The sequence below is a fragment of the Tiliqua scincoides genome, chromosome 1 (genome assembly GCF_035046505.1).
Source record: "Tiliqua scincoides isolate rTilSci1 chromosome 1, rTilSci1.hap2, whole genome shotgun sequence".
NCBI lineage: Eukaryota > Metazoa > Chordata > Lepidosauria > Squamata > Scincidae > Tiliqua > Tiliqua scincoides.
Genome location: NC_089821.1, coordinates 62828712 through 62844999, shown reverse-complemented (window position 1 = coordinate 62844999; position 16288 = coordinate 62828712). Strand labels below are relative to the sequence as shown.

Sequence of the window (16288 nt, the reverse complement as noted above, 5' to 3'; positions counted from 1 at the left end):
ACCCCTCCCTTCCTGCGAGTTCAGAAATTTGTAACTTAGCTGCAATGATGTCATCGGGTTACTTGATTGGAGGTGTAGAACCTACCTTGTCACTGCATCCCACCCCCTTTACCTAGATCAGGGGTGCCCAAACCCCGGCCCTGGGGCCACTTGTGGTCCTTGAGGACTCCCAATCCGGCCCTCAGGGAGCCCCCAGTCTCCAATGAGCCTCTGGAGATTTGCTGAAGCCCTGCGCTGGCCTGATGCAGCTGCTCTCAGTGTGATGGCCAACTGTTCAACCTCTCACATGGGTTGTGGGACGAGGGCTCCCTCCACTGCTTGCTGTTTCACATCTGTGATGCAGCAGCGGCAGCAAAGGAAAGGCTGGCCTTGCTTTATGCAAGGCCTTTTTCAGGCCTTGAGCTATTGCAAGACCTTCATTCATTCATATAAGTTTCATCTCTAATATAGTCATTTATGTAAATTTATTCAAATTTGAAATGTAAATTATTTCTTTTTTTCCTGGCCCCTGACACATTGTCAGAGAGATGATGTGACCTTCTTGCCAAAAAGTTTGGACACCCCTGACCTAGATGGACAGGTTTGGCTGCCCAGTAACTAAGCCCATGCTAATCTGGAAGGAGGGATAGCCATTCCAGACAAAGGGTAACCACATCTAGCATGTGGCCATCTTGGAATGGCATTTGTCAAAGGACAAAGCCTGTGTGCAAAAAGATGCTTCAGAAGTTTTTTTTCTCAGTTGTTGAATGGGTTAGGGAGCCTCCAGGAGGTTAAGTGTCCAAAAGCAAAAGTGTACAATAGGCAAAAAACAGGGGGGAAAATGGGATTCATCGCATTCATCAACTGTATTGCCATAGAAATATATAGGAATAGTCAAAAAAAGACTCCCAAGAGGATGCAGCCTATTCACAGTGAATTTGCAGGATGACGTCTATCCATATGGTATGCCTGTCCCACCATATACTCTCACATTTCCTATATTTCCCTAGGATTTACGCATATGGAGATCAGCACATGCAAATCTAATCTGCATAACCATATGTTAATAATTGCATGAATAGGAGTCTATGCGCATAGATTCTATAGCGGCAGGTGCCAAAGTGATGGGATCACAGCTTTGTTTTTTTTATTGAAGATAGCAAGAAAGGTGCTAGATTTCCTTCAAGCAGCGTTTAGTGCCTGCTTTTCCAATAGCTACATGCTGAATGCCACATAACAGAAGGGGTTTGTGCACCAGCACAGACTCGTTGCAGACACATTGCCCAGGTGGTACTGGCCAATTTAGTGGCAGCTACTAAATACAATGGCAATAACTTCACCACTGGGTGCTGTGGCCTGCTTCTGCTCCTAGTGCAATAATAGTACTTTCAGTTGAATGCTCGAAGTACAGACTCCAGAAGATTTTTCAGGTGTGAGCAATGCATGTGTTTTTGCAGAGTTAAAATATATCATGACTTTAGGCTGCAATCTTACATGCACATATAGTACTCTCCTTTTGCTTCAACCTTCGTTGGTCTTTCTGGAGACTACTTCCCCATTTGCATTTTGCTCCTTTGTTTGGTCCTGCCTCTTTCTCTCTCCCTTCATCTTACTCGCTTTTCTTCTCCTCCTTCCCCTCTGTCCTCCCTCCTCCTACAAACCATCCCAACTGACTCTTCCTGTTGTCTTTTATTCCTGGCCCTTATTCCCAAGGCCCACCCAGCCTCTTGTGGAGGCCGATTGTTCTTGCTTAGCTATGCCATCCAGCAACATTACTGCTGCGCTGCAGAGTCTCAGCAAGGGCCTAGGATAAACTATGGTGCACAAAGCAAGTTGCAATAGCACCTGATGAAGGCAAGATGAGCTGACCTTGTAACCCAATAAAAAGAATTTTGCAACCCGTACTTGCACCAACCCTAGCAATGCCACGACATTTAGGCTGTGCATATGATATTGTAATTTATTCTGTATGGTCTGATATGGGAGCAGGTCCATCATGGGGATGACAGAATGAGCTCTTGTACCGGGTAACACAAACCCTAGTCACGCCTCTGCTCCCTACCAAAGTGTTTAGGATGTTTACATAACTACCGTATAGGGCCTTGTCTGTGCATGCCAAATAATCATTTAGTTGTCTCCATGTAATGAGGGGATTGCGCTGCAAATGTGTTTGCCTTACTGCAGGCTGATAAAAACCACAGGATGTCCCTTCAGTCTCAAAGGAACAGTGTGACTGCGGGTATCCAATCTGCAGAACAGCAGCAAGGAGGGGAGACTGAAGGCAAGTATATTGGGAGTTCCTGATTGATAGAATATTGGGCAAACTGTGAGGCAAATGGAACACCCCCAAGCAAGGTGACTAGGTGGCAAACAAACTTACTTGTGCTTTAAAACTATTAGGTTGATTGTACTTGGGCAAAGATAAATATTCTGTTTGCCAGTATAGGATAACAACTGAAGAGTATGACTGGAGAGACTCGTGCAGGTTTCTGCCATGAAGCTTAGCCCTTCGTTCATTCACCAGTCACTCTCTCAGCATACCCTAACTCACAAGTGAAGGTTGTGGAGAACAGTAGGATTTCATTACATATTTTCGTTCAGGAATCAACTATGGACATGAAACATGCAAACTGAATTAGTTTGATCATTTCTTCCACTCTTTAGTATACTTGTAGTAGAAACAAACTTACTATTTATTACTTTTATCCTGCCCTTCCTTCCAGATAGCATACATTGTTATTCATGCAGTTCTCTGCGCTATGTATTAATGAAGCAACTGTTAAAAATGAGTATTGTACTGTCTTACGTTTGTCCTAATTTGGGGTTTGCAGAAGTGTTTACAACTGATGAGCTTACTTGTTGTAAAGTTTCCCCATAAAATGGTAACCTAGCTCTCTGATTAGTAGAGACCCAGATGCTTTCTTCACTTGCTTCCCAAACTTGTCTCACAGGACAATCCTAATCCACTTTTCAGCGTTGATGCAACCGTGCCAGTGGGGCATGCGCACAGTATTCTGTGATGTGGGGGCAGTCATGGACGCCTGCTCAAGGTAAGGGGAAGTCTGTTCCCTTACCTTGGGGCTACATTGCAGCTACATCAGTGTTGGAAAATTGGTTAGGATTGGGCTGTCAGTGAAAATTCTGTGTTTGATAAGATTTCTTTGTTGTGCAGCAAATGTGCAGGCACACATACACATTACCCTGGCATATTAGCGACTGTTATGTTTGAGGAGAATACAGTTTTTGGCCTCAGGCCTCAAGTGGAACACGTCAGTCATTGCTGTTTCTCTCTCTCTCTCTCTCTCTCTTCCCAGAGGGCAGCTTCGAAAAGGGTGAGGTTCAAAAACAACCTCAGAGTGTCAGGTAGGTTTTCTTTGGATCTTCTGAGAAAAGCTCCATGTCTTGCAGCAATTCTTTAAATGAATACCATTTTTAAAGCCTGTGCCCTCCTGCTGTGCACTGAGGAGTGAATATAAATACCTGTGAACAAGACCACTGTCAACTGTAGCTCCCTGTAGGTTGGGAGCAGGAGTCTGGGCAGTCTGGCCTTTCCTTTTCTGCCACTACTGCATCACAGACATGAAACAGCAAGTAGTGGAGGAAGCCTCATCCTACAGCTCACATGAGAGGTCAAACAGTTGCCCTCATGCTGAGAGCAGCTGTGTCGGGCCAGTATGGGCTCCAACAAATCTCCAGAGGACCAGAGGCTCATTCGAGACTGGGGGCTCCCTAAGGGCCTCATTGAGAGGCCTCGAGGGCCGCATGGGCCCCAGGGTCGGGTTTTGGGCACCCCTGGTCTAGGGTGTGATTGACAGCTGTTGTAGCCAGTGGGAGCAGTGCATTCTGGGTAGTGCAAGGCCAATCAGCACCAGTAATGTCTCAGTTCAACTATGTCTCCTATAGTGTTTTTCACTCAGCATTTGACTTTCAGAAACTTATCACTTGTGCTTTTGGAGCTATTACTGTAATTTGGAAGAGATTTCCAGAGTGGGCTCTGAGAAAATGAGTAACTGTAGAATAGGTCCTCTGCTGGCACTCTGGTAGACAAGACTAGCTCCTCTGTAAAGGAAGTCTTCATTTTAAAATACCCAAGCAGCCATCTTGCCTCATTTTGTCCTTTATGAATATCTAAGTCAGGGCTGCCCAAACCCAGGCATGCAGGCCATTTGCGGCCCCCGGGGACCCCCCAGGGAGCCCCTGGTCTTCAAAAGCCTCTGGCCTGATGGGCATCTGCAGGAGTCCTTGCTGGCCCGACACAGCTGCTCTTTGCAGCATCAGCAAGGGAAAGGCTGCCCTTCCCTCACAGGAGAGCTCTGAAGAAGCCCTGCCCATTCACAAACACTCCCATTAGGCTGGGGAGGCTGCAGTTGAGTTCAGGCATCGAATGGGGGTGAGAAGTCATGGGTACTGCTTCAGTTTGGCTGAGGGGGGGCGAGGGAGGGAGGGTCTGGTTGTGCTGCTTGAGTGTGCTGGGGTTCGGGTGGCGCTGCAGGGAAGAACTCATGGGATGTTTGAATGTCACTGGAGAGCATGTCTACTCAGCAGTAAGTCCCATCAGAACCAGTGGGGCTTACTCCCAGGGAAGTGTGGTTCAGATTGGGCTGTGAGTGTGCTTGGGGGCTGTCGCTGCAGGGATGAAATTGTGGGGATGTTTGAATGTTGCTGGAGAGTCTGTCTACCCAGCAGTAAGTCCCATTTGTGTCAATGGGGCATACTCCCAGGAAAGTGTGGATCTGATTAGGCTGTGAGTGCTTGTTGTCAGAGGTGGACACTGTAGGGGAGAACTCCCAGGTTGCTTGAATGGGGAGGGAGCATGCTGCTTTTGCTTGTTGGGATTGCTGGCAGAGAGGGAGGAAGATGGGGGTCCATTTGAGAATGGGGAAAAACATGCAACTCTCTGCCTGCTTTTAAATTTGTTTGGTTCTTGATGCTGACTGGAGGAGGGACTGAGAGAGGGAGACAGGCAACTCCCTTCTGTGTGTGGAGGAGAAACAAACTCCTGCCCTGAGGGGGAAGGTGCCCACCAGCTCCCTGGCTGACTGTGTTCCTTTGCTGCTGCTTGTTGCCAGGATGGTGAGGGGGAGAGAGAGAGAGAGAGAGAGAGAGTGAGTGTGAGTGTGAGTGTGTATGTAAGTAAAAACATGTACCAGCATGGAGGGGGGAGGAAGCCCATGCTTGCTCCTCTTAAGTTTGTTTTGTACTTTTCCCTGGGAAGAGGTATGTTAGGTGTGTCAGGATTTATTTTAACACGCCCACTTTTCTGCATCTCATGTGTATTATAAATAAACTCAGTAAAATCCATTCATTCATATAAGTTCCATCGCTAATATATTAATTTATGTAATTTTATTCAAATTTGAAATGTAAATTTTTCCCAACCCCCAACACGGTGTCAGAGAGATGATGTGGCCCTCCTGCCAAAAAGTTTGGACACCCCTGATCTAAGTCAACAAGGGCTGGAGCCAGAGATATCTGTTTCTCATAGTATCCCTAAGACTAGGTTATTCCACAGTATCCCTAAGGTTAGTTGTTTTCTCTCCTGGGTTCTACTATGTAATTAGCCCTGTATGAATATTTGCAGGAGAAAGGCAAGCTATAAGAGAGCAGTTAATGAGCTGGATGATGGGCCTCACACAGAAGATGAGCTCTCTCCACCTAGGAAAAAAACCCTCTCCCCCCAGTGTCCTGCCAGTAAGGTAAGATACATATCTCATCTTTGGGAGTGCAGCAAGTCCCATCAGATGCCTTCAGAGGACTAAATCCCTTGTGGCTTCTTTTCCAGGTTGTCCGCCCTTTCAAGACATTCTTGCACACTGTACAGAAGAACCAGAGGCTCATGATGACCCCTGGTTCTGGGAGCAGGAACAGCACCATAAAATCATTCCTCAAACAAAATACACCCCTCCAAACCAACCTTAAGGTAAAGTCGTTTTGCTTGGTTTTTTAAACTGGCAGCAACAATTAGGAGGTGACTTTTGAATGGAAAACATATCTAATGAGTAGTAAAGGTGCCAATGAGAGAAATGAAACTCCTCCAACATGAATTATTTATGGAAAATCTTCTGTCCCATAGAAGAGACATAGTCTTTTCTCTTCTGTGCTATTTCCCTGCAACTTTTCTCAGTAGTGAATATCAATCCTGGATTCCATTGTGATTGGCTTTTGTTACAGTGCAGTTTGAGAACCTTGATCAAAAGATGGCAGAAACTGAAAAACAATACTTATAGGGCCAACTCTGACTTGGTAAACTGTCTTGGCAAATATTTATCAAGTCCATTTTGATTTTAAAAATCTTATCATGCAAGGCTTTGAAGGTGTGCCTTTATGCTAAAAATTGCCTTTAGAGATCAGTTGGGAGCTGGGAAAAATTTAAGTAGAGTTAAAGGAAAACAGAAGGGCGTAGCAGCTGAGAGTTAGAGTAATGGAAGAAAGTGAGCCAAAGGGCTGAAAGATAGGGGCTCAGAACCAGTGGACAAAAAGAGGTATAAGGGAAGTCCTCAAAGAAAGTAGGATTGCACAAAAATTGCAGATGACATATTTGCCATTTCTTTGATCAGGAGGGATTATATGCTATTGATGGGGAAGAGAGCTTAATTGTGGATTGAAGGGTATGCAGGCATTAGGTTTGATACCATTAAAATTTGCACATTGATTTGAACTATCCAGCCACAATGTGAGCTGCCGGTATGTGTATATGTGTTGAACAGCAAGCTGAATGGTTCTGGTCCCTGCATAGCATCTGAACAGTTCAATTTGTTTTTAGCATCAATTTCTTGTTTCCAGTTTGGTAAACATCTGTTGCTGATTATCACAGTAACTAGATGCTTTGCAGCAACATCAGTGACTTTTCTTCGTTTGGTGTGATTGAGAGTAGTGTTGTACCTCTAAACACTACTTGGTGCCAGTAGGCAGGGTTTTTTGTGAATCTAGTTTTCACACGCTGTTGGCAAAAAATACTGAGTAGCTAACTTCCAGAGATATTAACTATGTTTTTGTCTTTTCTTCATACAGAGGGGGTTTGTTGTAAGTAATAAGATTGCTCTTTCTGTAGGTGTAGTTGCACATCACTAATACACTGCGTGCTGTCTGATGGTGTCCCTAACTTGCATAGTAACCTAACACTGCTCCCATTTAAAGTGGGAAATCTAGCACTTATTTTCTGCTTTTCAAGACCATTTTACTAAAAAGTAAACTGTACATGTACAATTATGAATACCGTAGATACTCACCTATAGTATGTGAAATTTTTGCCAAGTAATCAAGCTCCAATTATCACTTCGCCTTATCTCCCAGTCAATCAGAGGGCAAAGCCTTTCAACTCTGAAAAGTTTAGTTTCTCAAGGGGCAGACAGACACCAAGTTTCTCAAGCAGCAGGCAGGCAGGGCAGAGATCGTTTCTGTGGCAACTGGGAAATTCCAGCCAAAGTTTACCTTTTATTCTTCTTCCTTCTGCTGCAGCCAGGTTCTGCTTTGCAAATGCTTGCAAAGCAGGTCTGTTTTTTGAAACACCAGGATGGGACCTTCCATCCCAGGCTACAATTCAGTGCACAATTACTTAAGAGTAACATCCATGGAAAGCAGTGGGTCTACTTCTGAGTAAAAAGGGCTGCAAATATATGCAGCTGCATCTCTCTGCTGTGAATTGAATTGCTCATATGTTATATGTAGAGCTTCTGGCTTAACACACCAGACACCTTAAAGGTGGATTTGATTCATGGTTCAACCTTTTTCACTTGTATATCCATTGGCAGCCCATTTCCATAAATTGTACACTTCCTATTAGCAAAATGTTTGTAACTAGACAAGCCCTCATCTCCATATGAAAGCCCAGACTTCATGTGTTCATCACATATTTTTTCTTTTCATCTGTTTGAAGAACTGCCTTTGCACTGTTTTGCACCAGAAGTGTGCTGAGAAATTCTGGATGATTGATCACTTTCCATATTATGTTTCAGCTTTTTTACTGTGCTGGTTTTCAGTCACTGGTTCATACATGAATTGATAACTGAAAACTAGATATTGGTGGGGCTTTCACAGCCAACTAGCTACCTCCCTTCGAGGCTGTGCATTCTGGAGCATGGCCTGCCTTTTTCTGCCATTATTCCACTCTTTTTCAAGTACCCCTAAAGGTCCTGTTGAGTGTCCCTGGGAGTACATGAATACCAGGTTGGGAACCACTGGTATGTTGCTTACAGTGCACTTACTCTGATAGTGTTTACAAAAAGGTGGTGAAAACCAGAATTTAAAAAAGAATAAAAATGTATCTTATGATCTTTTACTGTGTTTTTAATAAATTAGAGACTATAGTTCTTAGGTAACAATTAGTGGTAGGTTATTTTTCAGGATCTGGCCTCAGGTAAAATCAGACAAAACTATAGTCAGACACCCACCTAAGTTTAACCCCCGACTTATCCAAGGGTCATAGAAAATTTCGTGGTTGTTGGCTCAAAACTTGCCCTCGACTTATCTGTGGGGTCGACTTATGGATGAGTATCTGCGGTGCTTACAGAACACCTTGACCATTTTAAAACGTGTTCATATTTACTATTTCTTTGCATCAATGTCCCACCTTAAGTAGAAAATTAAAGCTAATGTTTATTTAGCTTAGCAATAAGGTTCAGAATAGGAAGAACCAAGCCTCCTCTCAATTATTCCTTGGTTATGGGAACTTTGCTGACTTCTATAATTTAGCCCGCATTGGCTTTGGATCACTTCACACTCTACATTTTGGATGATATCAGAACTGCCTCTTCTGAACAAAAGATTATTCTATTTGCAAGAGGAATAGGTGGTGATTTTGGCCACTCTCTCCTTTACTGTGTAACCCTCAGCACCCTGTGTAGACCTGGAACAAAATTTGAGCAGGCACTGAGGTCTGCTGTACCCAGGAAACAGAAGGGAAGTTCTCTTCCACAAGCTTCCTTCCGTGTGTGCTCCTGTTATATAATCCCATAGATGTAAAGTCCTTGTTGAATATATACTCAGTGACAAACCAAAGCACTTTTTTCCTTCTTTGTGAAGAGAAAACAAAACAAAAAAGAAAAGAAAAATAACAAACACGTAAAAATTACTAAGAATAATAATCTTTGCATAAATGTCTGAAAAAGCTTTCAAAAATGAGTCTGTATCTGCTGTTCTTGCAGGTAATGTCCATGAAATAGGCAGACTATTCAAAAGAACATATGTATTAACAAATATCAGTGTATTGGAAAGAGATGTGTGAGTGAAATGGAAGATGCGGGGGGCAGGGCATTGTGGGTACCTGGAAATTGGAAAGAGAGATGTGTGAGTAAAACGGAAGATGCGGGGGGCATTGTGGGTACCTGGAAATTGGAAAGAGAGATGTGTGAGTGAAACGGAGGATGCCGGGGGGGAGGGCATTGTGGGTACCTGGAAATTGAAAAGAGATGTGTACCTGGAAATTGGAGAGAGAGCTGTGTTGAGTGAAACGGAGGATGCGGGGTAGGAGGGGGGGCAGGCAGCTCATCTAAGAGAAGGAAAACTCTGATCCCAAACCTCCACTGCCTTGTGGCTAGATCCAGTTATGAAAAAGGCTTCAGGAGTCAACCTCGAGGCAAAATCAGGAGCCGGAGTCCCTGAGGCAGTTCCTGGCTGAACACAGTCACGTTCTCGCAACTCCTGCGATGCCACTGGAACCAACCGTACCGACTTCTGCCTTTCCATTGGACCATTCCAGCGACGTGGAGAGGGGGGATTTGCTGCATGGGTAACAGCCTATCCTCCATACCTTCTTTACCCAGGCTTCGCGCACTGGAGAGGACACTCCAACTTCGCCATACGGCGTCGGCACAACACGGGAAGCAGCAGTTTACCGGTTATAAGTCTTTGCTCGATTGGCGTAGAGCGTGATGCCAGGGGCTGCTTCCAACGGTGGGAGAGATCATTACATCTCATTGGGCAGCTACTGCCTGTCTTAAGCTGGGCAGTCCCCAGTCAGTAAGGTGTTGCCTCGCCACGGTCCGTTAACCTCATGGGGTGCGTGGGGTTTAGGGTGAAAACTGACAAGCGGATCGACAACTCTACACCATGCAACAGAAAACTCCTGCCCTAAAGCTGGGCACCTGGAACGTTAGGACAATGACACCTGGCTTCTCTGATGACCTGCAAGAAATAGATGACGCACGCAAAACAGCTGTCATCGACATGGAGCTGAGCAGACTACAGATGGACATCGTCATCCTTCAAGAGACGAGGCTTCCAGATTCCGGATCTGTCAAGGAGAGAAATTTCACATTCTTCTGGCAGGGAAAACCACCAAACGAAACTAGGGAACATGGTGTTGGCTTGCAGTCAGAAATTCCCTGCTGAAGTCCATCATCCCACCTACTGTGGGAAGTGAAAGAATTTTGTCCCTGCAGCTCCAGTCATCAGCAGGACCTGTCACTCTCATCAGTGCTTATGCACCGACTTTGTCGTCTCCAGCAGAAGCCAAAGACAAATTCTATGATGACCTGGCCACCACTGTCAAGAAGATCCCTGTAAAAGAACCATTGTTCATCCTTGGTAATTTCAATGCTAGAGTTGGTGCTGATAACAGTTCGTGGCCCACTTGCCTAGGTCAGTTTGGCATTGGGAAGATGAACGAGAATGGCCAACGCCTGCTAGAGTTTTGCTGTCATCATGGTCTCTGTGTCAGCAATACGTTTTTCAACACGAAGCCCCAACATAGAGTCTCTTGGAGACACCCAAGATCAAAGCACTGGCACCAGCTCGACCTAATTCTCACCAGACGCTCCAGCCTTCCCAGCACCAAGATCACACGCAGCTATCAGAGTGCTGCCTGTGACACTGACCACTCCCTGGTGTGCAGCAGAGTGAAACTGCAAACAAAGCGACTGTATCACACGAAAAAGGAAGGAAGACCTCACATTGATACCAGCAAGACCCGGGATCAGAGAAAAGTAGAGGAATTTGCACGAGCGCTTGAGGAATCTCTTCCAGGCCCGGTCGATGCAAACGCATCCAACAGATGGGAACATTTCAAGAATGCCGTTTACAACACCGCCTTGTCCATATTTGGCAAGAAGACCAACAAGATGGCAGACTGGTTTGAAGCCCACTCTGAGGAGTTGACACCAGTCATTGAGGAAAAGAGGAGAGCTCATGCAGCACACAAGGCCTGTCCCAGTGAGCGCAACCTGCAGGTCCTCCGAGCTGCTCGCAGCAAAGTCCAGCAGACCACCAGGAGATGTGCTAATGACTACTGGCTTCAGCTCATGTACATCGTCATGCTGTACAAGAACAAAGGCAACAGGGTGACTGCAATAACTACCACAGCATCTCTCTCCTTAGTGTTGTAGGAAAGCTGTTTGCCCGAGTTGCACTAAAGAGGCTCCAGGTACTTGCAGAGAGCGTCTATCCAGAATCGCAGTGCGGATTCCGAGCCAACAGGACCACCACCGATATGGTATTCTCCCTTAGACAGTTGCAGGAGAAATGCAGAGAACAACAGCCACTCTTTATAGCCTTCATAGATCTCACGAAGGCTTTTGAAATGGTCAGCAGGGACGGCCTCTTCAAGATTTTCTCCAAGATTGGATGTCCACCCAGGCTCCTCAGAATCATCAGGTCTTTCCACGAGGACATGAAGGGCACTGTAGTCTTTGATGGCTCCACATCAGACCCCTTTGACATCTGAAGTGGAGTGAAGCAGGGCTGTGTTCTTGCGTCGACCTTGTTTGGGATTTTATTCGCTGTCCTGCTGAAGCAGGCCTTTGGAACTGCAACAGAAGGCATCTATCTCCGGACCAGATCAGATGGAAAGCTCTTCAACCTCTCCAGACTGAGAGCAAAGTCCAAAGTCCAGCTGAAATGTCTGTGTGACTTCCTCTTTGCCGACAATGCAGCTGTCACTACCCACTCTGCCAAAGATCTCCAGCAGCTCATGGATCGTTTTAGCAAGGCCTGCCAAGATTTTGGACTGACGATCAGCCTAAAGAAAACACAGGTCATGGTTCAGGATGTGGACTCACCTCCCTGCATTACAATCTCTGCGCATGAACTGGAGGTTGTCCATGACTTTGTGTACCTTGGCTCAACGATCTCCGACACTCTATCTCTTGATACTGAGCTAAACAAACACATCGGTAAAGCAGCTACCACGTTTTCCAGACTCACAAAGAGAGTCTGGTCCAACAAGAAGCTGACAGAACATACCAAGATCCAGGTCTACAGAGCTTGCGTCTTGAGTACACTTCTGTACTGCAGCGAGTCATGGACTCTCCACTCACAACAGGAGAGGAAACTGAACGCTTTCCACATGCGCTGCTTCCGGCGCATTCTCAGCATCACCTGGCAGGACAAAGTTCCTAACAACACATTCCTGGAACGTGCTGGAATCCCTAGCATGTATGCACTGCTGAAACAGACGCCTGCGTTGGCTCGGTCATGTCGTGAGAATGGATGATGGCCAGATCCCAAAGGATCTCCTCTATGGAGAACTCGTGCAAGGAAAGCACCTTACAGCTAGACCACAGCTGCGATACAAGGACATCTGCAAGAGGGATCTGAAGGCCTTAGGGATGGACCTCAACAAGTGGGAAACCCTGGCCTCTGAGCAGCCCGCTTGGAGGCAGGCTGTGCAGCATGGCCTTTCCTAGTTTGAAGAGACACTTTGCCAACAGTCTGAGGCTAAGAGGCAAAGAAGGAAGGCCCATAGCCAGGAAGACAGACCAGGGACAGACTGCACTTGCTCCCGGTGTGAAAGGGATTGTCACTCCTGGATTGGCCTTTTCAGCCACACTAGACGCTGTTCCAGAACCACCTTTCAGAGTGCGATACCATAGTCTTTCGAGACTGAAGGTTGCCAATACTTTGTAATACAAAGTTTAATATAGCTAATCTCATCCCCAAAAATTCATATCACAGTGCGAAACCATATCATGAGTGATGATGCTTCATGCAAATTGCAATGCTTATAATTAATCCCTTAATACAAAGGTGTGATGTTGGCTTCTTTTTCTCCATTGATTCAAGAAGTTGATTTTCAAGATGCAAGAGATTCAGTAGTAGATAATGTCACTGGATCGAATTTGGACACTAACAGATGTTGTAATCACTGGCATTGCTAGGGGGGTGCGGGCTGCACGGGGGGGGTGATGCTCCCTGGGGGAGGACACACTAACTTCACAGTGTTAGGAGCTACCGCGTCATGCCATACACCATTGGATGCAGAATGGCTGGCGGAGTGCAACGCAAAAACCAGAATTGAAATCGCTCCTTTCGTTCAAAAGTTGTGGCCAAAAAACCAGAAGGAAAAAATGCATGGAGCCCTATGGAAAGTGAAAGTGAACTGTATCGTGTTTACTCGTGATTAGGTGTACTTGCCATAGTCCGTCAGAAAGGGCAGGCTAAGAGGAATTGAACTACACCAGAATGGTTCCGATCCAATGAATGCAACCCAAAAAAAAAAACACCTGAGAATTTCCTCCCTCCCAGCTGCGAGTCTGAGCCCGAAACAAAGCCATGTGGTCACATTTACTTACAAGTAGGCGGACTTGCCTTAGTCAAGGCAGGCTGAGAGGCTCCAAGGATGTAAGAATGGTCCTGATCCAGTGAATGCAGCCCCCCAAAACACGGAAAAGGAGGTCCCCCCTCCCAGCTGCAAGTCTATGGAGCTCTATGGAAAGTGAAGCAGCCTCATGTTGTGTTTACTTGTGAGTAGCCAGGCAAAGGGGAATGTGAGGACACTGGAATGGTCCCACTCCATGGAACTGGAGTGCAACAAATGTTCCAGAAGGCAGCCCCCCCGCCCCCCCCCCCACTAAAAAAGACAAAAAAGTGGCTTGAACTGGTAAGGTGAAGTTTTCTATTTTGTACTTGCAAAGCCAGGTGGGTCTTTATCTTGATATGCCTGAAATAGAAGAACTGGGCACTGGGGAGGGCTGGAAATCTCACTGATTCTTTTTGGGGGGTTGTTATTGCAGGTGGACTGTGGAGTAAGTCTTACTTCAGAGTAGACATGCATAGGATGCATAGGCTCACAGGCTTCAATCCTACCCACACTTTCCTGAGAGTAAGCCCTGTTGACCACAATAGAACTTACTTCAGAGTAGATTCACTTGGTGGAAGAGGACTGGCTCCCCCTTATGTAATTACGGTGGTGCCTCACATAACGAAATTAATTTGTTCCGCGAGTCCTTTCGTTATGCGAGTTTTTCGTTTTGCGAAGCGCGTTTTCCCATAGGAATGCATTGAAATTTAATTAATGCGTTCCTATGGGCAAGAAAAGTCAGAACAAAGTCAAATTTGTTTTACAAAGTGTTTATTAAGTGCTCTTTAAAGGCATACATACTGTACTGAGGTTTTCGAAAATGGGGGGGGGATGCTGAGTGGGGAGCTTGAAGGCTGTAATCCTGTGCACACTTTCCTGGGAGCAAGCACAATGGGACTTACTTACATAAACTGACATGAAGATCCTCCCCTTACTAGGGTGGATGGGATCATAAACTGACATGAAGATCCTCCCCTTACTAGGGTGGACGGATCATAAACTGACATGAAGATCCTCCCCTTAAAACAAACCAAACCAAAACAAAATTCGTCTTGCAAAGCACGGGTCATAAAAATTCGTTGTGCGAGTCACCAAAAATCGCAAAACGCTTTCGTTCTGCGAGTTTTTCGGTGCGTGAGGCATTCGTTATGCGAGGCACCACTGTATTTTATTTTAATTTAATTTATAATTTATTTTAATTTGCTTGATGATGTCACTTCTGGCCATGACATCACTTCCAATGGGTCCTGGACAGATTGTCATTTTAAAAAGTGGGTTCGAGTGCTAAAGGTTTGAGAACTGCTGCAATAAGGTGTTAGTAAGTTGATACGGACATGTGTGTGTGAGAGAGACTCTACAAATTTTCAAAATCACTAAAATCAGAGTTTGAAGGAATAAGACCATCATGTTATATATCAATCAATGCGTAATTTCATGAGGAATGCAATGAAACAAACCACATTGAAATATCTGTGTTCTATCAAAAGGTACAGTCAAAAAATCGGTGGGGGCGGGGCGATGGTACATCACCACGCCCGCTTGGGGCATTGCCCCGCCCACTGATGGTGTGATGCGCAGGCCTCCCACACCGGGTGACTCGAATCCTAGCGACGCCACTGGTTGTAATTGTAAATATTGCCATTTAGCTAATGATGGCATATATTTAGCCTTCAACCTGAACAATAAAAGAAACTCCTGATCTTGCCCAGTTAATTGATCCAAGTCAAAATTAGCCTATCAGGCAAGGTCTTCCACAAAACAGATTCCTTCCAAATCTTTAATGTTAACTTGGTTTGTAAATATGGATCAGATTTATATTTCTGTTACATTGTGGTCAACAAATATCTTCTAAGTGAAGAAACTGGCAGTAGAAAATTCTCCATTTTAAACAAATGTGGATGCCAGTGCCATTCATTTAGAACAGCAGTTTTCAATGGGTGTGCTGCAGCACACTGGTGTGCCGTAGTTCCTCCTCAGGTGTGTTGCGAGACAGTAGCGCGGGGGGGAGCAGACCTGCCTTATTCCCGTTTTCTCTGTGTGACAAGTCTTCCCAAAGCTTCATTGTTTGCTCACTTCTAACAGTGCCTGTAACTGAAGCTCTGAATAAATAAAGGTACAGAAGCCCTGTAGGGTCATAAAAAGTTCAGAGTACTGTGTGTGTTAGCTGGGAAGAGATCAACAGCAGCCAGGCTGCAGTGGTTACAAAATTAATCATCCTATGGACCTGTGCAAATGCTAAAGATACTTGATATACTTGAGTTGATACTTAATATGCTGTTTGACCTTTGTATAGTATACATTTTAAGATTTACATTTTAATTATTGTTTTACATGGGTGAAGGAGAAAAGGGGCTTCTTTGCACCCTGTGGCAGTAGTGTTCTACAGCCCAATCCTCTGCATACCTACTCAGAAGTAAGTCCCATTACCATCAGTGGGGCTTACTCCCAGGAAAGTGTGTGTAGGATTGCAGCCTCACAGCCTCAGCCTATGCATGCCTACTCAGAAGTAAGTCCCATTACAGTCAATGGGGCTTACTCCCAGGTAAGTGTGGAAAGGATGGCTGTCTTAGTTCCTGAGAGCAGCAGCATTTTACCTCGCAGGGCTGTGCAAAGCCGGGAATCAGCTAAGCAGGGACCAAAAACAGCAGCAAAGAAGTGGTTGGGGAGCTGCCCAAGGCAGGATGCTGCTGCTCAGCTGAGAACAGCCTTGCCTCAGCGCCTGAGCAGGGATCAAAGATAGCAGTGTTTCCCTTCCCACAACTGCTAAGTCTGGGCTGAGAGTAGCAGTATTCCGCC

The 16288-nt window shown here is 45.5% G+C and overlaps 1 protein-coding gene across 2 annotated transcripts in view; it reads left to right on the top strand.

Moving 5' to 3' along the window:
• Positions 1 to 16288, top strand: part of INCENP (inner centromere protein) — a 43798-nt gene that overhangs the window by 14713 nt on the left and 12797 nt on the right. For both annotated transcript variants that reach the window (XM_066630910.1, XM_066630902.1), the window contains exons 7-10: positions 2164 to 2260; positions 3294 to 3342; positions 5561 to 5675; positions 5762 to 5899. In XM_066630910.1, the coding sequence (XP_066487007.1) occupies positions 2164 to 2260; positions 3294 to 3342; positions 5561 to 5675; positions 5762 to 5899 (399 nt within the window). The remainder of the gene's footprint in view (positions 1 to 2163; positions 2261 to 3293; positions 3343 to 5560; positions 5676 to 5761; positions 5900 to 16288) is intronic.